Raw genomic sequence first — 23,081 nt, forward strand, 5'->3', positions numbered from 1 at the left:
GCGTTACCATACCCAAAAGGGAGAGATGGGGCGGATGTCTGGTAGACAGACTGTCCGTAGCAGTGTCCGGATGTCCAGAGGTATGGGAAGACGAACGCAATAAGAGATTTATCGAGAGTGAGCTAGAAAGAGGCCAAAGAGGATGCTCGAACATAACTCAGCACAGGATCACCATGAAGGACGACATTCCCATAAAACAGCGATATACAGGTATACTTACTTACGATATACTTACCCCAAAAACCCGAAAATACAGGTGGAAATAAACGCAAAAGTGGAGGAGCTGTTGGAAAAGGGATGCATTGAGCCCTCGAATAGCGCATACAGCTCACCCATTGTAATGGTGAAGAAAAAGACAGGTCAGTGGAGAATGTGCGTGGACTTCCGGCAAGTCAACGCAAAATCAGTAAAAGATGCGTACCCAATGCCACGAATAAATTTCATATTGGAGCAACTAAGGGAGGCCAGATTCTTCAGCAGCCTCGACTTGAAGGACGGGTATTGGCAGATCCCTCTGGAGGAAGGAAGCAGAAAGGTCGCTGCCATTACAGAGCTGCAACCCCCGACAAACGTCAAGGGAGTACGACAGTTCATAGAGATGGCGTCATGGTATCGGCGGTTCGTCCCAGATTTCGCAGGAATCGCGAAGCCCTTGAACGATCTGCTACGAAAGGGGACGAAATGGGAATGGACCCCCAAGCACCAGGAGGCGTTCGAGACCCTAAAGGCACGGCTGGCGGAAGACCCAGTACTGGCGTGCCCAGACTTTGAGAAAAGGTTCGTGCTGCAAACGGACGCAAGCGACTACGGCGTCGCAGCGGTCCTGACCCAGGACACCGAGGAGGGCAAACGAGTGATCGCATACGCCAGTCGAACGCTGATTGGAGCTGAAAAAAATTACTCGGCAACGGAGAAGGAGTGCCTAGCCATAGTATGGGCGATCAGGCAAATGAGGCCCTACCTGGAAGGATATCAGTTTGACGTGATCATGGACCATATGGCACTGAAGTGGCTCAACAACCTCGAGAGCCCGCTTGGAAGAATAGCGAGGTGGGTGTTCGAGTTGCAGCAGTATGACTACGACATCAGCTACAGGAAGGGTAAGCTGAACGTGGTCGCCGACGCGCTATCTCGCCAGCCGGTGTTGGAGCAGTTAAGAAGAACCGTGGATCTGGAAGTCCAAGAGTGCGTGTGGATAAACGCGTTAAACGAGAAAATGAAGGTAAGCCCGCAAAAACTCCCGGAAGGAAGTTTTTGGAAAAAAACTTTTTTTTTTTTTCGAAAAACCGAGGAAGCCGGCGCTGGGACGGCAGTACTCGTGCCCGGAGGAGCGGCCAACGAGGCCAGTGCTGATGAGGTCAGCGTCGGATGGAGGCGTCGAGGAGGTCCCAGAATCGGACTGGCCGCCGGAGCTCTGTGCGAGGGTGGCGGCGGAGGTGGAGAGGCGGCGCGGACGCACCGGAAGGTGGTGTGTCATGCCGCAGGTTGGAGCCATATGCTTGCGAGTGCGAAGATGTGCCAACGGCGTGAAGATAATGAGGAAAGTTTGAAAAGTATGAGTCAAGAAAAAATTTATAAATAAAAAAAAATAAAAAACAAGAAAGGAAAGCTAACTTCGGGCGGAGCCGAAGTTTATATACCCTTGCAGTTAAAACCGGATATATATCGCAAACATCGGATATAGTTGGCCGATCCTTATGGCAATAGGAATATGTAATCCAATTTTTTACAATACAAAATCTAAAAAAAGTCCCAAACTTCTATCTTCAAAAATACGAAAGTTGATATTTCTACCAAGTACCATTTCCGATCGTTCAGTTATATGGCAGCTATAGGATATAGTCGGCCGATCCTAATGAAATTTGGTAGGTCGGATCAACTGACCAAATATATAATCTGTACCAAGTTCCAGCTTTCTATCTTCAAAAACACGAGTTGGGTTAAAGTTGGGTCATTTCCGATCGTTCAGTTGTATGGCAGCTATAGGATATAGTCGGCCGATCCTTACGAAATTTGGCATGTCGTATTATTTTGCCAAAAATAGCTCTCACCTAAAATTTGAACTCTCTAACTTTAAAAACACCAAAGTTATACCATTTCCGATCAATCAGTTATATGGCAGATATAGGATATAGTCGGCCGATCCGGGCCGTTCCGACTTATATACTGCGTGCAAAGGAAAGAAGGGTGTGTGCAAAGTTTCAAGACGATAGCTTCAAAACTGAGAGACTAGTTTGCGTAGAAACAGACAGACGGACAGACAGACGGACAGACAGACGGACAGACAGACGGACAGACGGACATGCTCATATCAACTCAGGAGGTGATCCTGATCAAGAATATATATACTTTATAGGGTCGGAGATGTCTCCTTCACTGCGTTGCACACTTTTGACCAAAATTATAATACCCTCTGCAAGGGTATAACAATTAATTAAAAAAAAAAAAAAAAATAAGTTTAGAAAACATCCGGGTAAAAATGAGAGGGGTATATAAAAAAAATAAAAAAAAGGAGAAAAAAAAACAAAATTTTAAAATAGAACAAATTTTAACGGAAAAGAATAAATATATTTACATATATGTACACAAAAAAAAATAAATAGTAAAAAAAAATATATATAAAAAAAACAAAAATTAATAATAAAATAAAATGCAATAAAAATCTAACTGGAAACAAAGATGAAAAAAATAATTATAAGTGTCACCGCTTGGCCGATCACGGGAATGCCTTATAACACTCGCAGATAGGACAGTTGGTAAAATGATGTGTAACGAGCGTTTTATTCTAAAAGACAATTGTTCTTAACCTGATACATAATTACTTATCCTACATACCGCAGTTTCTCTTCCCCTTTCTGTGATGGCGCACCTTCTTCACGCACTGCACCATCCTCTCCCAGGCACCGCCTTCAGCTGGGTTCGCCGGGCAGTTGAAGATCCATTCGACTCCCTTAGACGACAGCTCGCCTTGAATCTGTGCAGGCTCGAACACTTCGCTGAACCTCTTGGCCTCGCGGTCGGCTCCAACGAAGTTCTTCCCATTGTCGCTCCTTATCTTGACCACTGGTCCACGGCGGCTCATGAAGTTCCTCATGGCGATTATGCAGGAGTCGGTGGACAAATCGTGAGCCATCTCCAAGTGGATAGCCCTCGTGGTCAGGCACTGAACAGTGCCACCCACCTCTTCTCTGTGCGACGTCCAATTGTCACAAGGAGCGGCCCAAAGTAGTCCAGGCCAGTAGACTTAAATGGCCATCCGTTGGCCTCTAGCCGATCCGCAGGTAGGGGGCCCATCTCTGGCTGGGTCGTGCCTTCCGCAGCTTGCAAACGTTGCATTTGCTCACCACCCTCCGTAGCAGTCGCCGCAAGTTCGTTATCCAGAACTTGCTCCGAATCGATCCGATCGTCGCCTCCGTGTTTTGGTGACACATCTTTTCGTGGTGTTGCTGCACGATCATCTCTGCCAGCGCCTCCTCGTGAGACAGTATGATCAGCCGACGTGCGTTGTATGGCACACACGTCGCGTCGTCGATCCTTCCCCTAGCTCTCAATACTCCGTCCTCGTCAAGGTATGGGGACAGTCCGTGCCGTCGGCTGTCCTTGGCGACGTTTCCTTGGCTGTCCTCAGCAAACGCTTCTCGCTGCGACTGCCGTACCAATGCGCGCTCTGCTTCAGCGCACTCCATCGCGGTCAATCCGTAGACCTCTTCATCGCGACGTATTCCACGGCATCGTCGAACAAATCTGAGCGCCCACGCAGTCGTCCTCACCAGTCGATTATAGCTGGAGAACCTCTGCAGGGATATAAAGTTTACCGTGACCAAGGCAAACTCACATTTCATTTCCTCGTCGTCGGTCGTCGGAGGAATCCAGTCCTCGCTCGATCTCGGCCAGCTCTCCTCTGGTCCTCGTAGAAACGGCGGTCCGCTTAGCCATCGCGAACCGATGCTCAGGTCCACGGCCTTGCGCGGCCTTGTCGCGTCATCCGCCACGTTTTCGGCGGACGGGATCCATATCCACTGGGACGCCTCTGTCGATTCCAAAATCTCCGCCACCCGGTTTCCGACGAACTGTTTGTATCTCCGGTGGGTGTTGCTTATCCAGTGCAACACAGTCTTAGAGTCCGTCCATAGCGCACAGCTGCTGATCGCCACACCGTGCTCCTGCTTGACGGTGTTCATCAATCTCGCTGCTTGGAGTTCCAGTCGCGGGATCGACATGGTTCTCATCGGGGCGCATTTCGTTTTGGAGCTTATGAAGTGCGCCTGCACGTCTCCGTTCTCGTACGTGGCCCGCCAGTAGGCCGCTGATGCGAACGCCGATTGACTGGAGTCCACGAAGATGTGCAGCTGTAGCGTCCGCACTCGTCCGCCGCCAAAGTAGTGGCGCGGGCATCGGAACTCCTGGATCCGACTCATCCCTTGCCCCCAATCCTCGAAGGCTGCGGCCAGTTCATCCGGTAGCGGCTCGTCCCAGTTGACTCCTCTCCGCCAAATCTCCCTCAGCAGCAGTTTGGCAGTCACCATGTAGCAGCTCATGAACCCAATCGGGTCAAACGTAGACATCACCAGGCTTAGGAACTCCCTCTTGGTAGGGACTCGTTCCCCCGTCATCACGTTCCTCGGGACTCGATGGTACTTGACGCCGAACTTAAACTCATCGGTAGCAAACGCTTCTCGCTGCGACTGCCGTATCAATGCGCGTTCTGCTTCAGCGCACTCATCCCAAGCACCTTCAGTACATCCCAAGCACCTTCTCCTCAGCTTCGGTCCATCCGACGCTGGCGATGGGCTCAAGTGGGTTCAGCGCTCTGACCACACTTGCCGAACTGGAGGTAAATCGGCACAAATCAAAACCTGCTTCAGCGTGAATTTCTCTCACCCGTGTCGAGATGGCGATAGCTTCGTCCTCGCTGGCGAAACTGTCGACGTAGTCATCCACGTAGTGGTATTCGTTGATGGCCAGGGCTGCTCGCGGGTCCGTGCTGCTATACCGCAAGGCATTCACGGTCTTCACGTAGTCCGCCGAACATGGTGAGCAGGCCGCTCCGAACGTCATTACTGCCATCTCGTATACGTCCGGCTCTCGCTGGTCGTCTCCGTCTCTCCACAGAAACCTCTGGGCGCATCTGTCCTTCGGCTGCATCAGTACCTGATGAAACATCTCCTTGATGTCTGCACAAACTCCAACCGCTCCTTCCCGAAAATGGAAGAGCACTTCTGGGAGGGGCTTGTAGCGCTGTGGGCCTTTCAGTAGCGCTGAATTCAAGGACACACCGTCCACCTTGGCAGCCGCATCGAAAACCAGCCAGATTTTCCCAGGCTTGTTCGGGTTTTCCACTCCGAAGTGCGGCAGGTACCACACTTTGCCCTCCTGAAACCTCTGGACTTCCTGGGCCTCCAGTCGTCGTGCGTATCCCTTCTTGACATAATCGTCCATTATCCGGATGTAAGCCGACGCGAAGTCCACATCGCGCTTCATTTTACGCTCTATGTTGACGAGCCTCCTGAGGGCCATGCTGTAGCTCTCCGGCAATCTCACTTCGTCGTCCTTCCATATCAGCCCGGTTCGTATCTCTGGCCTACGCGTTTGGTCGTCTTCTCCAGGGTGCTCAGGGCCCGTGCGTCGCCGCTATCTCCGACTGACGGCTCCAGGTCCACTCTGCCAGCTGCGAATTGCTACACCGGCTTCGCTCCGAAATTCTCGGTCTCGAAGTAGTCGCTGACCATCTTCTCCAGAAGATCATCCTGGGGCACGGCTAGGAGGCACGAACTCAGAAGCGGCGAGCTCGGCTTTCCGTTCACCGGTCCATATACCACCCATCCAAGTGCGGTGTCAGCTGCAAACGGCCCTCCAGATCCATAACTTTTGGTTCTGAAGGGTACTCCTAAATGTGCATGATCCAGTCCAATTAGGATCCTCGGCGTCGCATTGTTGTACGGCATCACCGGCAGACGCGTGTTCGCCTTCACTGCTTGTACATCCTCCTGACGCAGGCTCTGCATCGGAAGGTTCAGATTGGCCACTCCATACACATTTTTCAGCCCATGGCGCTTTGGTTTGCCCGCTGCGCTGATCTGCAGGCTGACCACCTTCGTCTGCTCTTTGGCGGATTTTCCACCAAACCATTGCACATTCAGCTGTCGACTCTCGCCTTTCAGGTTCAGGCTGCGGATGAGTTCGTCGTCGATGAGTGTGACAGACGACATGGTGGAGGTGGCATCCAATTGAGTCGATGTTGAGGTTTGAGGATGCGGCAACTCCTGGCGATCGTACGCCGATCGCCCTTCATCCCGCTCACGTCGCGCGTCTACAACTGCGGCCGACGTAGGATGGTTCCTTTCGCTGGAATCCACTGACCGTGGCACTCCTCTCCGATTGTTGCCGTCTCTGTACGGCTGTCGGTCCTGATCCCTCCTGTGGCCCCCATCTGCGACTGGCGGTCGTTTGGATCGTTCAGGTACTTCGTGGAGCAGGTGGTGATGTCTCATCTGGCATCCGAGGACGTTGCATCCGCGGCTCTTCCTGCAGAACCGGGACATGTGTCCGGGCTCCAGGCACGAGAAGCACAGTCGTCGCTTCCTCGCAGACTCGATCCGTGTCGTTGTAGAGGCGCTGATGAAGTCCTTGCAGTCCCTGGCCTGGTGCTGTCCCTCGCATATAGGGCAGCATCTGGGGCGGTCGACATATCGCTCCTCCTCGCGAACACTATTCGCGTGCAGAATCCTTCGCTTCGGTTGTTCCCTGGCTCCGGCGTCCGTGACAGTGCACACCAGTTTGGCGAATTCATGGAGCCACTCGCTCAGGTGCGCCACCGTCGGATATCGTGGCCGTATCGTGGCCGCGTGCCTTGCCCAGTCCAACCTCTTGCTTAGCGGCAACTTCGCTATCAGCTCCTCCATTAGGGTTGGGTTGGCTAGGTGCTTGCTGCCGGTCGCGTTTGACTGCAGGAACGCTGACAGGTTGCTAACCTTCGTCGCGAACGTCACGATCCTCGCGATGTTGGCCTCCTGAATCGGCTGCACTTCGCGCACGCTCTCCAATTGGCTGCGGATCAGTTGCTCCGGGCGTCCATACCGGAATCGTAGCTGCTCCATAACAGCTTGTACGTTGCTGGGATGGATGAGCAACGACTTCACTGTTTCGCGAGCCTCTCGCTTCAGGGGTTTCACTAGCCTCTGGTTGTTCTCCAACTCGGTGCACTAGTAGGCTGTAGTTGTCTCCGTGAACGCACACAGGAATATTGGCCATTCCTCTGGCTGACCCTCGATATCGGGAAGATCAGGTAGTCTGCGTGGCGTCCATCCTTGTATGTTTGTCGTCGGCGCTCCATATGATATGGGCGATGGCGCAGGTACCTCTGGGTCAACATAACCTAGCACCGGCTGTGCTGCGGCGGTCACACAAGATGGCGGAGAATAGTGCAGTATTGTTGTTGTTGACACAGGTTGTCCGTTTGCCCAATGGCCGCCAAGCGTCGGCGCCAAATTCGCACTCCATTGTGGCGGCAAATTTGTACTCACTTGTGCCGGCAACTGCAGCGATGGCGTCACTCCGAGATCCGTTTGCAGATTGTCCCTCATCTGCCTGGGCAGGTTTTCGCTCAAACTCTGCCGTGGCGCTGCTCCATGATGTGGCACCGTTCCACTCGAACATGGCGGTGTATTCGCTGCACCGCTCACTCCAACGCCGCGTGCCCCACTACAGTTGTGGGATCCGTAATCTGCCCCGTCGCTTCGGGCTGCAGGTTACTTGCCGCTTTCCTGGCGGCTGTTCCACTTTCCTCCGGAGTCTGTGGCCTCTGTCGATCACCAGCCACACTCGCAGAGCTGGTCGCGGTGCCAGTTGCTGTGGCCGTGGTGGTCGCAGTTGCGGGAACGCCCGAGGCTTCCAGCCTGGGGCTCCGCCTGGGTGAGTGCTTCGTGGGCATCATCTTGCAGAGTGCGAATAAAAGAATTTGTCACCGCTTGGCCGATCACGGGAATGCCTTAGAACACTGGCAGATAGGACAGTTGTTGAAGTGATGTGTAACGAGCGTTTTATTCTAAAAGACAATTGTTCTTAACCCGATACATAATTACTTATCCTACATACCGCAGTTTCTCTTCCCCTTTCTGTGATGGCGCAAATCGATGTGCTTTATCCGCCAAATCATTTCTTCCAAGCTACCCGATTTAGTGTGTACAGATAACATAAACTTAAAACCTAAACATACAAAATACTGACATCTGACACCTAACACTAATCTCAACTATCGATAGCCACTAGTTCGTTCCGCGACAATAAGGAAAGGAAAAAAAAAACAAAAAAAAAAAAAAAATTATCAAAGAAAAAACATATAAAAAAAAAATAATTATTAAGAAGTCAAACAAAAATTAATTTAAAAAAAAAAAAAAACAAAAACAAAACAACAAAACAAAAAAAAAAACATGGAATGGGGTACATAGGCTAGGTGGTCTGAGAGGGTCCCAGGGGAGCGCACAATCGATTCCTTCCGTTTTCGTTTCCGAAGGAGGGGGGAAGTGGATGGGTATCCACACCAAAATATGAGGGTAACCGAGAGTGTCATTTCCCATGTTCAGCACAGCGCCTCAACACCGATGTCCACAACAAAATGCTCTGTCGTTTCCCGAAGAAGGGGGGAAGTGTGAGGAGATTTAGTCTCCCCACACGCTAGGACAGATAGCCGGGGCAAAGGGGGGGCCGAGGAGACGGAAAAAGGGGGTCAACCACCGTTCATCAACCCGGGCAGCCCAAGGGAACGTCGCCAGGATCAGTACGGGGGGTTGGGGGGAAAGGTGAAAGCCAGTTACCGTGGGTTCTGGCGAAGGGCTACCCGTGGGAGGACGGAATCTACGTGGAACGTAACGGTGGCAGGTGAGAGGGTAAACGGCGCCACCCGGGGGAAGAAGGAATCGACGTGGAACGTAACGGGTCCCGGGGCAACGTTGGGAAAGTAGTCCAGTGGGGGAATCAGCACGATGCGCAGGCGTGCCTTAGAAAGTGTGGCGGGGTGAGCGGCAAGGAGCAGAGGGGGGGGTTGCGACGAAGAGTGCAACGGGCCCTGGAAGCCCACCGGTGCACCACGCACCAGCAGCAGAGATCCGTGGCCGGGGGAGACGAGGGGCCACGGACAGCGACCCGCCAACGGTAAAGTGGCGTGATTCTGGAAGCAGGATTAACGGCAGGAGCAGAATCCAGGAGGATTAACGGGCGCTCCAGTCAGTAAAGAAGGAGGCCCATTGGAGCGGCTCGACACGAGTCTTTTTAGGAAGCTTGTAGCGTTGAGTTGGAGGACCGCCCGTGGAGAGTCCGCCATTCAAGTGTTAGAGCGTTTCTAACGCTCGGATTCGGGTTCGGGTTCTGTTTGAGTTGAAGGACCGCCTTTGGAGAGTCCGACAGCCAAGCGCAAGGAGAGCGATTAAGAAAATAAGGAAAGGATCCATTGCTGGACCTTCCTCCGGAAACCCAGGGTCGTGTAGTCGAGTTGGTTCATTCCCGAACATGGCAGGTAGCCTTGCAAGGAAGTGAGGAAAGGATAAGTCTGGCGTATGCCTTACCGACTCCTGAAATCATAACCAACAGGCGTGGTCCTGCGAGACAAGGATAGACCGACTCGAGATCGCGCGCCCGGTGTACACGAGACGTAAAGGACGAGACACAAGACAGAACCAGGGTGGGGAGACCGAGTTGAGTCACTCCCGAACACGGCAGGTAGCCTTGCAAGGAATTGAGGAAAGGATAAGTCTGGCGTATGCCTTACCGACTCCTGAAATCATAACCAACAGGCGTGGTCCTGCGAAACAAGGAGGCCTACTTGGGATCACACGCCCGGTAACCACGAGACGTACAGAACTAGGGAGACAAGGATCCGTTGCTGGACGGTTTCCTCTACAAGCCCGGGGCGTCAGAGTCGAGTTGAGCCATTCCCGAACACGGCAGGTAGCCTTGCAAGGAAGTGAAGAAAGGATAAGTCTGGCGTACGCCTTACCGACTCCTGGAATCGCAACCAACAGGCGTGGTCCTGCGAAACACGGATCGGCCGACTCAAGAACCAAGTCCAAGTCACAGACCAAGTGAGAACACCCTGGTCACCAGCCCCGCCACTATAAACTCGGATCCGCCGGCGCGTATGCTCGGTGTCCCGGTGTAGCGGGAGCGCGACAATACGATCAGTCACACGGCAACTTCCAAACCTGGCGCCGGAGCGTATGCACGGTGTCCCGGTGTAGCGAAGGCGGCAGTCAGCAAACAAACTCCCAAACCTGGCACCGGAGCGTATGCACGGTGTCCCGGTGTAGCGGAGGCGACCGACCGCAGCCAACCGTCAGATCAGTCGTAGTCGACCCAAGGGGGTGTTTTCTCAAGGCCAAAGGGCAGAGGGTAGCGGAATCGCTGGCAGCGCGGTGACAGGAGTAACGGCGGAGCAACGGCGGCGGCGGAGTAGCGGCGGCGTATCCCGGACAACCCGCATAGGACGCCGACGACGGAGCCAACAGGAACGGAAGGAGCAACGAGTAAAAGAGAAAGAAAGCCTTTTGTAGTGTAAAGAGGTCTCAAAATAAAGAGTGTGGAAACTTCAAGCTATTTGTATTACTTTCTGGGCTTGGGCAATCACGTCGAATCTATAAATTCGGTGGAACGGATCCGCGAAACTCTGTGAGCTAGCCGCGGCAAATTGTGGCGAGCGGAAGCAGAAAAGACAGTTCGTTACACCTGGCGCCCAAACTTCGTGATTGCATTTAGCCTAGAAAATAACATAGCAGAAAGATGGGAAAAAAGAATTGGATCTACACATTGAGAAAGGAGGAGCTGAGCGAAGTGTGTAGAGAGCTCGGTCTACCAGCAGACGGGACTGTGGAAGCGATGAGATCCTCAGTGGCGAGGTGGGTTGACGAATCCAAGGAAGAGGAGGTACTGGCGTTAACGCACGGCCTAGAGGAAAGGTTTGGACAAAGATCAACCCCCAGGCAGAGAGCAGCCAGCGAAACAGAGAAGTTTATAGAGAGCCTGGCGGTACCAGATCCAAGAATGGGAAGGAGCATAGAGCCGCAAGCAAGAAAGTATGTTCCGGCCCCGGTGGATTACGCCAAAGTAGCAAGACAGGTGCGAGACTGGTCGTTTCGTTTCGACGGCACAGGGGACCCGTTAGAGTTCCTGGATCGAGTAACGTGGTCCGCAAAGACATACGAATTAGACATAAACACGATCCCCAGAGCCATGCCAGAACTACTGCAGGGCAGAGCCCAAAGATGGTTCATCATGAACGACGAAGAATGGCCAACATGGGCGGGGTTCAAGGCAAGCTTTGAGAATTTTTTCCTGCCGAAAGGATACTTCGAAAAGTTGGCGGACCAAGTTCGCCAACGGAAGCAGCGTCGTGGAGAGCCTTTCAAAGAGTACATGGTGGACCTTCAGTCACTAATGAAACCATTAGGCAAAACCACGTAAGAAGTAATCGAGAGGCTCGTCGAAAACTGCATGCTAAGGATGAAGATGTTCATAAGGCCATACGCCTGCGCGTCTTAAGAGGAGGTGATGGGCCTAGCAGAGGAGTTTGAGGAATTAGCGCAGGAGGAAGAGGCCTTTAACAGGCAAATGGCCACAGAACAAAGATGGAGCCACAGTCAGCCGCCCGTAAACGAGAGGTGGAAAAGAGAAGAACCGCAGCATAGTGAAGCGGCAAGGTACCAGAGGGACCAATGGACCCAGAAAGGGCAACGGGACGAGTTCCACCACCAGGCCGTCCAAAACACACAATGGGCACCGAGGTGGCGAAGAGAGGAACCGCGCCAAGGCCCACCGGAGCGTCAGAACAGCACGAACCAAAGTTGAAAGCCGAGATGGCAGCCTGAGACCCAGCATAGGTCGGCTCCGCAGCAGCCTAGTCAGCAGTGGGCAGCAGGGCCAAGGCAGGGTTCTGTGGAAAACCCGGCTCAAGCATGCAACAGATGCGGTGGCATGGGCCATTGGGCCAGCGGATGCAGGAACCCACGAATAGTGTTCTGCAAGATGTGCGGCGCAATAGGGGTAAGGAGCACGGAATGCTGTCAGAGGGCGAGAAACGCGCAGTGGTCTCAGCAACAGGGAGGAGAGCCGGGATCGCACGGTGCTGCCTCTCAAAATTAATAGGAGGACTATCCGAGGAGGAGCAGCAGCTGACGGCAACCATCGAGGTCGAGGGCACGGAGATAAAGGCCATGCTGGACACAGGAGCGACGGCGAGTTTTATTTCCGAAGAGTTAGCGGAGAGGCCGGAGGTCACCGGGCAACGAATCGCAACAAGGAGACGAGTGAAGCTGGCTAACGGAAGCCATACGGAGACACGCGCCGTGATCCAAGCAAGGATAAGTTTCGGCGATCGCACAAAGACCCTAAACCTGCTGGTGATGCCAGGCATGGAGGAAAATCTGGTGTTAGGATGGGATTTCCTCAGTGAGTTTGGCACAACCTTGACGTGCGCAGGCCACCGGATTTCGATACCCAAAAGGAAAAGATGGGCCGGCTGTCTGGAGGATAGACTGTCCGTAGCGGTAGCCAGATGCCCAGAAAAATGGGAAGAGGAACGGGTCAAAAGATTCATCGAAAGAGAACTGGAGGCGTTCGCAGGCCAGAAGGGCTGTTCGAACATAACGCAGCAAAGGATCACGATGAAGGACGACATTCCCATAAAAAAACGGTATTACCCCAAAAATCCGAAGATTCAGGGGGAGATAAACTCAAAGGTGGAGGAATTGCTGGAAAAGGGATGCATCGAGCCCTCAAATATCGCGTACAGTTCACCCATCGTAATGGTGAAGAAGAAAACGGGGCAATGGAAGATGTGCGTGGATTTCCGACAAATCAATGCGAAATCAGTAAAGGATGCGTACCCGATGCCACGCATAAATTTCATTTTGGAGCAGCTGAGAGAAGCAAGGTTCTTCAGCAGTCTCGATTTGAAGAATGGATATTGGCAGATTCCCCTAGAAGAAAGCAGCAGGAAATTCACCGCCTTTACCGTCCCAGGAAAGGGTCTATACCAATGGAAAGTGATGCCTTTTGGGTTGCACTCAGCCTCGGCAACGTTTCAGAGGGCCCTGGACCAGGTCATAGGCCCAGATATGGCTCCACACGCATTCGCGTATCAGGATGACATCATAGTGATCGGACGCACCAAGGAGGAGCATATGCGGAATCTACAAGAGGTATTCAGGAGGTTGAGAGCGGCAAACCTGCGGATAAATACGGAAAAGTGTCATTTCTTCAGGCAGGAGCTGCTCTACCTGGGCCACCGGATAACAAGCCAAGGGATCGGAATGGATCCAGGAAAGGTTGCCGCGATTACAGAGCTACAACCCCCGACGAACGTCAAGGGAGTGCGCCAGTTCATAGGGATGGCATCGTGGTATCGGCGTTTCGTCCCAGATTTCGCGGGAATAGCGAAGCCCCTGAACGATCTTCTTCGAAAAGGAACAAAGTGGGAATGGACAACCTTTGAGACTTTAAAGTCACGGCTGGCGGAGGATCCAGTGCTAGCGTGCCCAGACTTCGAGAGAAAATTCGTGCTGCAAACGGACGCCAGCGACTACGGCGTCGGGGCGGTCCTGACCCAGGACACCGAGGAGGGCGAACGAGTGATCGCTTACGCCAGTCGAACGTTGATTGGGGCCGAGAAAAACTACTCCGCAACGGAAAAGGAGTGCCTGGCCATAGTATGGGCGATAAGGCAAATGAGGCCCTACCTGGAGGGGTACCAATTCGACGTGATCACGGACCACATGGCATTAAAGTGGCTTAACAACATCGAGAGCCCACTTGGCAGAATAGCGAGATGGGTGTTCGAACTACAGCAGTATGACTACCTCATCAGCTACCGGAAGGGAAAGCTCAACGTGGTTGCCGACGCGCTGTCCCGCCAGCCGGTAGTGGAAAAATTAAGAAAAGCCATGGAGGTGGTCGACAAAGAATGCGGGTGGATAAGCGCATTGAAGAAAAAGATGACAACAAGCCCACAAAAGTTCCCGGATTACGTGGAAGAGGGCGGTTTGATCTACCGCCACGTCCCGCATAGAGCCGGAAGCGAGGAAGTGGCGTCGTGGAAGCTGTGCGTGCCAATGGAGATGAGGCAGAAGGTCCTCAAGGAAAATCATGACGCACCAACAGCGGGACACTTGGGAGTAAGGAAAACCATAGCCAGAGTGGCCGCCAGGTATTTCTGGTCAGGGATGCAGAGGGACATCCGGAAAAACGTCAGGAGATGCGAGACGTGCCTGAAGTACAAGCCGAGTCAAATGCAGACGGCCGGGCAAATGCTGACACAGGTTCCGAAGGAGCCATGGGCGACGGTGTGTGCGGATTTCGTAGGCCCACTGCCCAGGTGAAAACAATGATCGCCCAGTTCGCTGGGGAAGAACAAAGGAAGTGGGACGAACACTGGCCGGAGCTAATGTTGGCGGTAAATTCCGCAGTCTCGGAATCCACGGGGTACTCGCCGTGTTTTATAACGCAGGGCAGGGAGCCAAGGATGCCGCGAGCCCTGTTCGATGAGAATGCGTTGGGTACGGGAGCTGAACAAGGAACACCCACGGAGAACGCGGCAAAACTTAAGGAAACATTCGAGATAGTAAGGAGCAATATGGAGCGAGCTGCCCAGGACCAGGCGCGACATTACAACTTGAGAAGGCGGAAGTGGAGCCCAAAGGTCGGTGAAATAGTCGGTGGGCAAAGGAGCACCACCTATCAAAGGCAGCTGAAGGATTCGCGGCGAAACTGGCGCCTCGGTATGACGGGCCATATACGGTAGTGGATTTTGTTTCCCCAGTAATTACGACACGGCAGGACAAAGAGGGAGAAGAGAGCCCATGTTAGCGAGCTGAAGGGTCAAGACACGGAGGAAACAGCAAAGGAATGACGAAAGCAAGATAAATACATCGAATCCGCATAACGGACACACGAAAAAAAAAAAAAAAAAAGGAGGAGAGCAAGTAACGGGAGCGTTAGCGGGACATTTCCAGCAACGGGAAATGGATTCGCTATATAAGTGGTGACGTTGGAGATGTTCGGCCTATTCGAAGTCAACAAGCAGCCTAAACAATGTCCAGCAAGACGAGTCCGCCCATGGTAGTGTCGTCCGACGACAGCGACATAGAAATCGTCGGCGATCCTTCCTGGGACGCCAAGAAGGCGAGGTCACAATGGATGATCCGGCGGGCTGCAGGAGGAGGAGGAAGCATACCGGTCGGGTCCTTCGAGGTGGAGCGGCGGCGCCGGAGCGAGGAGTTGGGCCTGCGCCTGCGCGTAGAGCGGGACCGCCGGCGGCTGGAGTTAATAAAAGCCACGGAGGACATGGCGAGGGCCCGGGTCAAGGTAATAGCGCAAATGCGACGGAGGAGAACCAAGGAGGCAAGGCAGCGACGCATCGATGGACGCATGAGGGCAATGGTCAGAGCGAGAGCGAGAACGGCACGGCAGCGGCGGACCCGGAAAACAGTGGAAAATGCAAGGAGAAGGGCCGCCGCCGGCAGGGTGCGACAGGCAGCGAAGTGGAAGGCGAAGATACCGCCGACGCCACGCCCAAGAGCGGAAAGACCGGAGGAGAAGCCATGTAGGGCGGCCCCGAGTTGAAAGAGGGTCCGGCAGGCGACGCCGTGGCCTGCGGTGCCCCCGACTCCACGTCCGCAACAGGAGCGGAGAGAGGAGCAGCCGTTGGAGAAGGGGCCATGGGTGTGGCCGGAGCCGCGGAGGCCTGCGCTGGCCCGGCAGGTGTCATGCCCAGAAAAACGGCCGGCAAGGCCGGTGCTGGAGCGGCAGGCATCGGACGGAGGCGGGCGAGAGGTGCCGGAGGCCAGTTGGCCGCCGGAGCTTGCCGCAAGAGTGAAGGCCGAGTTGACGAAACGGCGAGGAAAACCCGGAAGGTGGTGCATCCTGGCACAGGTGGGTACCACATGCTTCCGGGTGAGAGGAGGCGCGAAAGGAGTAAGAGTGGTGAGGAGGAGTTAAAAAAAAAAAAAAAAAAAAAAATGTGAATATATAGGAAAAAAAAAAAAGTGAAGAAATATTTTTTTTTTTTTTTTTTTTTTTTAACGTTGCTTTTATTTCTTGAATCTTCTCTTTGCGAGACTAACAAGAGGTGTATCAAATCTTATATTTTTAACTTAACTAACAGTCATATTGACTGATACGGAGTTAGACGGCCCTAAAAATTGATTGCTGGGTTGGGAGGTCGTTGCGTCTAAGGCGGGATACGCTAGAAACCCGAGTCAATCCCCGAGCGAGAAAATTTGGGTGCGAAGACAGTTTTTCTTTGTATGACTCTTTTTGCTTCTGGATTTCGTCTTTCACTGCGAGGATGCCCAGATCCCGGTGGATGTTTTCGTTGCGAACATACCAAGGTGCCCCTGTGATAGTTCTCAGGATTTTTGATTGTGCGCGCTGTATGATGTCTATGTTGCTGCTGCTCGCGTTCCCCCACAGCTGGGAGCCATACGTCCAGATTGGCTTTAGGACTGAATTGTACAGTAGTAACTTGTAGTCCAGGCACAGTGGCGATCGTGAGTTTATGATCCAGTGGAGGCTGCTGGCTTTCAGTTTTAGATGCATCTTTTTGCATTCGATGTGCTTACGCCAGGTAAGTCGTCTATCAAGGTGAACGCCAAGGTACGTTACGTCGTTAGCTTGAGGGATCTGCATACCGTTTAGTAAAAGCGGAGGGCATGTTTGTCTATTAAGAGTAAACGTTATATGTTTACACTTTTGTTCGTTTATTTTAATGCGCCAGTCGGACAGCCACCTTTCCACTATTGTGAGATGATTAGCCAGTTGGGTTGTTGCCTGCGTTGGGCATCTGGAGCGACTAAGAATAGCGGTATCATCGGCGAACGTTGACGTTGTTAGTTGTGCGCTCGTAGGAATATCCGCAGTATACAAAACATATAGACACGGCCCGAGTGCGCTTCCCTGTGGAACTCCAGCTTCGATGGTGTAGTCGCCCGAAGTAGCTGCGTTGCATCTCACTGAGAATACCCTATTGAAGAGGTATGATTCCAGTAGCTTGTGGGTGTATGTTGGCAAATACGTTTTAATTTTGTGCATGAGTCCGATGAGCCAAACTCGGTCGAAAGCTTGAGATACGTCGAGGAAAATAGCGCTGCAGTATTCTCGTTGTTCGAAGGCTGAGCGTATTTCGGATGTTAATCTGTTCACTTGTTCGATGGTTCCATGGTTTCTTCGAAAGCCAAATTGGTGTGCCGGGATGATATTGCAAGCTTCCAGATGTGGTATTATGCGAGTTAACAAGCATTTTTCAAACAGTTTAGACAAACAAGATAGAAGGCTTATTGGTCTGTATGATGACGGAATTGTGTGGTCTTTTCCAGGCTTCGGTATCATTATAATAATGGATTTCTTCCACTTTTTTGGGAAATAGCCAAGATTAATGATTCCATTAAATAGTTTGCAGACGACCTCTATAGCGCATTTTGGAAGTTCGATCAGCATCTTTGGGGTCAATAGGTCACCACCGGGAGCCTTTTTTGGTTTTAGCCCTCTTATGACTTTTTCGATTTCGTTCGGCCGGAATGGAGGTGCGGCTGGCTGAGGGGAGGACTCTGGCTGAATTACTGGCAGGAGGAATGAATTTGAGGCTGGGTTTGGCTGGAAGACACTTTGGAGATGTGTGGCGAATGTGTCAGCTCGGTCTTCGTTGCTGCGAGCCCAGCATCCCGAAGAGTTTCTTATCGGGGTGGTCGTTTCAATTGGGGCACTAAGATTTGGGTGGGCCCTCCACAGGGGGTACTTTGTGCTTGTTGGCGAGAGATTCTGGATGTACCTCAGCTGTGCATTTTCTTCCTGTTGGTGAAGAGCCTGGTCGAGTGATCGGGTTGCTTCCTTAAGGCGTTGTTTTGAAGCTGGTGATCTGCTGTTTTGCCAATCACGACGCGTGCGCCTCTTTTCTCGCACGAGCTGTTCGATTTGCTGATTAGATTTGAAGTGTTTGTTTCGGTCTACTTCTTTCCTATGAGGAGTAGAGATTTTAGCTGCCGCAACGAGTACTTCTTCCAGGGCGCTCGTAGTGTAGTCGATGTCCGATTCCATGTTAAAATCCGGGGCGAGTTCTATGTGGGCACTCACGTACTTTTTGTATTTTAGCCAGTTTGTTTTTGTCGTCGTCAGACTGAAGGGGTGTTCGGTTATTTCTGGGCTTTGAAGAAGCGTTAGAAGCACAGGCGAGTGGTCTGATGATAAGTCCGAGACTGCTTTGGCACTTATTAGATTGCGAGGTATGTTTTTTGTCACTGCAAAATCAATAAGGTCTGGGAGCTTTCGTGAGTCTGTTGGCCAGTATGTGGGACTTCCAGGGGAAACGTAGTCCAGTTTATTTTTCACATTTATAATTGCATTGTACAATTGTCTTCCTTTGGGAGTCACTAGACGTGATCCCCAGTGCGTATGTTTGGCGTTGTAGTCTCCTGCGGCTATAAATCGATCCCCAAGTGAATTGTAGAAGTCCATAAATTGTCCTTCCGAGATTGAGAAGCGAGGAGGGCAGTAAACGGCAGCAATTGAAAGGATTCCGTTGCTTGACTGAATTTGTATCGATGTGGCCTGCAAGAAGTTTGTTGCAAACCTTTTGTGAAAATGGTGTTTAATTCGTTCTCTGATTAGAACTCCAGTTCCGCCGTGGGCTTTCCCATCTGGATGATCTGTGCGGTAGATTGTGTAGCCTCTTATATGAAAGTTGTATTTGCTTGTAAGATGCGTTTCCACCAGTAGCATAACGTCAATATGGTTTTCGGTCAAGAATTGTGACAATTCTAGTTTATGCCGTGAGACACCATTGGCGTTCCACATTGATATTCGTAGCGCCTGCATAGATTATTTGGACTGTTGTGCTACGAGCAGCTGTATCACCATGTTCTGGTTTTGAACAAGCGTTTGCATGGTCGTTTTCATGAATGACATAAGCTCCATCATACTTTGTTGGAGGGTAAGCATCATAGTTTCCGTTTTGCTGTGTGGCTGTTCTGGGGCCTGTTGAGCGCTTTGAGAGTTAGGCTGAATTGGAATTTCCCTTCCAGATCGTAGAGCATCGGCATAGGAGAAGCCGTTGGTGGTGTTTAGTGGACCGAATGAGGATCTCGCAGCTTTGGCGAAGAAGAAAAAAAAAAAATGGAGAAGAAATATAAATAAAAAAAAAATGGAGAAGAAATATATTGGATAAAAAAAAAGGAGGACAAAAAGGGAGGGGAGACAAAAGTTAGTATTTAGAGCAAAAGAAAAAAAAAAAAAGGGGGGTTAGCAAAGTAAAAAAAAAAAAAATATATATATATATATATATATAGGGTAGTATTAAAGGATTTATAAAAAAAAAAGGAAAAAAAAAATAAAAAAAGGGTTAGCATACTTAGTATTACAAAAAAAAAAAAAAAAAAAAAAAAATATATATATGTATATATATAGGGTAGTGTTAAAGGATTCTTAAAAAAAAAATAAAAATAAAAATAAAAGGGTTAGCATAGTTAGTATTACAAAAAACAAAAAAAAAAAAACAAAAAAAATTTAAATATAGGGTAAGTATTAAAAATTAAAAAGGAAAAAAATAACAAAAACAACCGAACAACGCCAACGATAGGGGGAAGCCATCGGCCGTCTTCCGAAGGAGGGGGGAAGTGGATGGGCATCCACACCAAAGAGGAAAGCGATCAGTCACAGTTTTTTTTCGGTGAGCATTGAGTGGCCACAAAGGTTTCGTTACTTTGGCAAGTGTCTCTGTCGTTCCCGAAGAAGGGGGGAAGTGTGAGGAGAATTAGTCTCCTCACACGCTAAGACAGCAATGGCCAATCATTTGGGGGGGCCGCGGCAGATAGGCTAAGGACCAATACGAACGGGGAGGGGTAGGGTTTCACCATCAAGTACGAAGACGGAATCAAGGTGGAACGTAACGGTTCCCGGAGCAGCAGCAGACGAATGGAAAGACAAGGTTACACCGCCCTGTGGGAAGACGGAATCAACGTGGAACGTAACGGTTCCCGGAGCACCAGCAGACAAATGGAAATGCAAGGTTACATCGCCCAGTGGGAAGACGGAATCAAGGTGGAACGTAACGGTTCCCGGAGCACCAGCAGACAAATGGAAATGCAAGGTTTCATCGCCCAGTGGGAGGACAGAATCGACGTGGAACGTAACGGTCCCCGGAGCACCAGTGGGCGAATGGAAAGGCAGTGAGGGCAGTGAGGGGCAGAGCTCCATCATCGAGTGGGAAGACGAAGTCAACGTGGAACGTAACGGCTCCCGAGGCAACGGTGAGCACATGAGCCCGCCGCGCAGCGGAGTTCAGGATGGGCGACAAGACTGGGAGCAGCAAAGGAGCAAGGAGCAACAGGGGAGGCGAAGGAGGCCAGCGGCACGTCGCATAGCAACAGCAGGGGTCAGCGGCCGAACGGAAAGGGGCAACGGCCGCACGGATGGCCACCTGCCAGCGGGAAAGTGGCGTGATCTTGGAAACAGGAGTAACGGCAGCCCGCCAACGGGAAAGTGGCGTGATCTGTGGAGCAGAATCCAGGAGGATTAACGGGCGCTCCAGTCAGTATAAAAGGAGGCCCATTGGAGCAGCTCGACACGAGTCTTTTTAGGAAGCTTGTAGCGTTGAGTTGGAGGACCGCCTGTGGAGAGTCCGCCAATCAAGTGTTAGAGTGTTTCTAAAAAGGATTCGGTTGTTTGAGTTGAAGGACCGCCTTTGGAGAGTCCAACAGCCAAACGTAAGGAGAACGAACTAGACAAGGAAAGATCAGTACAATGACAGTTCCGTGGAAAGACCTAGGCGACAGGAGACGAGTTGGACCGGTTCCTGGCCACGGCAGGTAGCCTTGCTAGGAAGTGCGGGAAGGATAAGTCTGGCGCACGCCACTCTGACTCCTGACTCACAACCAACAGGCGTGGTCCTGCAACGGAAATGACAGGCCAACTCAGGATCCCGAGCCCGGTTCGCTCCGGAGGACGAGAAGGACAGGACGAGAAAGGATGGGCGTCGGTTGGTTTCCTCGACAGCTACAGGATATCAAAGTCGAGTTTGGGCTATCCCCGGTCAAAGCAGGTAGCCTTGCAAGGAAGTGAGGAAAGAACAAATCTGGCGTACGCCACGCGGGTTCCTGACTCGCAACCAACTGGCGTGGTCCTGCAGGATACGGATAAGCCGACTCGGGAACTCACGCCCGTTTAGGAACGCGATCGGGGAGGCACCGATCACCCACCGAGCAGCTCTTGACCCGGGCCCATTGGCGCGTACACGCGGTGGTCACCCGGCCGAAAGGGAGGCGTGACATACGGTCCTGGACAGGCGACTTCCGACCCCGTCGGAACTGACGAAACTTCGGCGACTCCCAATCCAGGCCCGCCGGTGCAAAAAGGCACGGCGTCTCCTGGCGTAGAGGAGCCGGCTGTAGACAGCAAACTCTGAACCGGGGCCGCTGGTGCGCATGCACAGCGGGTTACGGAGACGACCACCAGTAGCCATCTCCCAAACCGGACTCGCCGGTAAGAAAAGCACGGCGTTTTCCTGGCGTAGCGGAGCCTACTGCAGGCCGCACACACCGAACCAGGTCCACCAGTGCGCATGCACGGCGCATCTCCCTGGTGGTGCAGAGGCGACAGTCAGTAGCTATCTCCCGAACCAGTGTCGCTGGCGCGCAGAGCACGGCGTTCATCCTGGTGTAGCGGAGGCTACAGCCCGCCAACTCCCGAGCCCGGCGGTACAGCGCGTAGGCGCGGTATCCCCGGCGACTTAGTGGAGGCTTTTCAGTGCATAGCCGAAGGCCAGACCAAGTCAAAGAGTTGGAAGGCTTGACGACGGAGCAACGAAGAGGAACCCCGGAAACGAGAGCAACAGCGGAAACACCAGCAACGGAGCAGATCACCAGGACGGCCGAAGGAGACACCAAGGGTCACGACCACTAGGAGTGGGGCCCATTCCCGGGAATCCGCGTAAACCATCATTGTAGGCAGGAAGAGCAGCGAATAAAGAGACTGCACAACGGAAAGCTATTTATATTATTTTCTGGGCTTGGGCAATCACGTCGAATCTATAAATTCGGTGGGACGCATCCGCGAAACTCTGTGAGCTAGCCGCGGCAAATTGTGGCGAGCGGAAGCAGAAAAGACAGTTCGTTACACCCTATATTACTATGGTTATATTTATGTTAAGTATGTTAATTGTTGTTGAGATTAATAAAACAAAATATATAAAAAAAAAAAAAAAAGCCTACCCAGTCCAATGCTGGCTGCCTTGTTTGTCGGGATCACTGCCTTAGTTTCGGATGCCATTTCCCATAGGTCTGGGCTCCATTATTGTTGTGATAATTGTCCTGATGTCCAAAATGAGGTCGCTCATGAGACATACTAAGATCGGATTAAAAGAATTGATTACTGGTTTTCGAAAAATCAATGGCCAGCTCTGCCCGCTTGACACACTAAAAAGGTCCTCTAAGCGTAAGAAATCCACTGTTAGTGATCCGCCTTAGCCGACTAGAACTCATATCTCATATCTTTGGCCAACCCACCCCCAGCAATGTATTAGAGTGCGAGTTTTCGTATTTATATTATTTTTTTATGAGGGTGAGTAGGACAAATAAGTAGTTACATTAGTGCGATTCTGTGAGAAAACAATACCCTTGCCTGCGGGCATGTGTGTGTGAACACTTTCGGCAATAGTGAATTGCTCAACTACTTCCACGGCAAACCTCCATAGCTGTGCCAAATTTGTATCGACTCCCACCCTAATTGAAATTATGTATAATTTTCCTTTAGTTTTTAATATTATACATTCTAAATTTTCGAAATATCGCATAAATGTAAACTCTAGGGAGTATGAACATTTTATAAGTATGAAGTTTAGTTTCATAAGCAAACCAACTCAGCCTTGGGAGATCAGTCAGGTATTTTCCAGTTGTATTCCTTCTCTTTTGTATTAAGGGGTTATATACCTTCTTTTTCGAAGAAAAAGAGGAAAGTTTGAATTTTTTTTTAGGTATGTAGCAATTATTTAATTACACGGATGTTTTAATATTTTAATAGTACACTTTATAAAGAATGTTTTTACAAAATTT

The 23,081-nt window shown here is 51.4% G+C and overlaps 3 protein-coding genes across 3 annotated transcripts; all 3 read right to left on the bottom strand.

Annotated features, from left to right (window-relative positions):
* Positions 1-3,266: 3,266 nt before the first annotated feature.
* LOC122321620 (uncharacterized) lies at positions 3,267-4,613 on the bottom strand. Its single transcript, XM_043212308.1, has one exon. The coding sequence runs from the start codon at positions 4,611-4,613 to the stop codon at positions 3,267-3,269; it is 1,347 nt and encodes a 448-aa protein (XP_043068243.1).
* A 28-nt stretch (positions 4,614-4,641) lies between these two features.
* LOC138926537 (uncharacterized) lies at positions 4,642-5,517 on the bottom strand. Its single transcript, XM_070281016.1, has 2 exons — positions 4,882-5,517; positions 4,642-4,828 (listed from the first exon to the last, which is right to left on the bottom strand). Exons 1-2 carry the CDS (start codon positions 5,515-5,517, stop codon positions 4,793-4,795), a joined length of 672 nt encoding a protein of 223 aa, XP_070137117.1. The 3' UTR covers positions 4,642-4,792.
* A 139-nt stretch (positions 5,518-5,656) lies between these two features.
* LOC138926536 (uncharacterized) lies at positions 5,657-8,276 on the bottom strand. The gene is made up of 2 exons (XM_070281015.1): positions 8,095-8,276; positions 5,657-8,044 (listed from the first exon to the last, which is right to left on the bottom strand). Exon 2 carries the CDS (start codon positions 7,095-7,097, stop codon positions 5,679-5,681), a length of 1,419 nt encoding a protein of 472 aa, XP_070137116.1. The 5' UTR covers positions 7,098-8,044; positions 8,095-8,276; the 3' UTR covers positions 5,657-5,678.
* Between the last annotated feature and the right edge of the window lie 14,805 nt (positions 8,277-23,081).

The sequence above is a fragment of the Drosophila bipectinata genome, chromosome 3R (assembly GCF_030179905.1).
Source record: "Drosophila bipectinata strain 14024-0381.07 chromosome 3R, DbipHiC1v2, whole genome shotgun sequence".
Classification (NCBI taxonomy): domain Eukaryota; kingdom Metazoa; phylum Arthropoda; class Insecta; order Diptera; family Drosophilidae; genus Drosophila; species Drosophila bipectinata.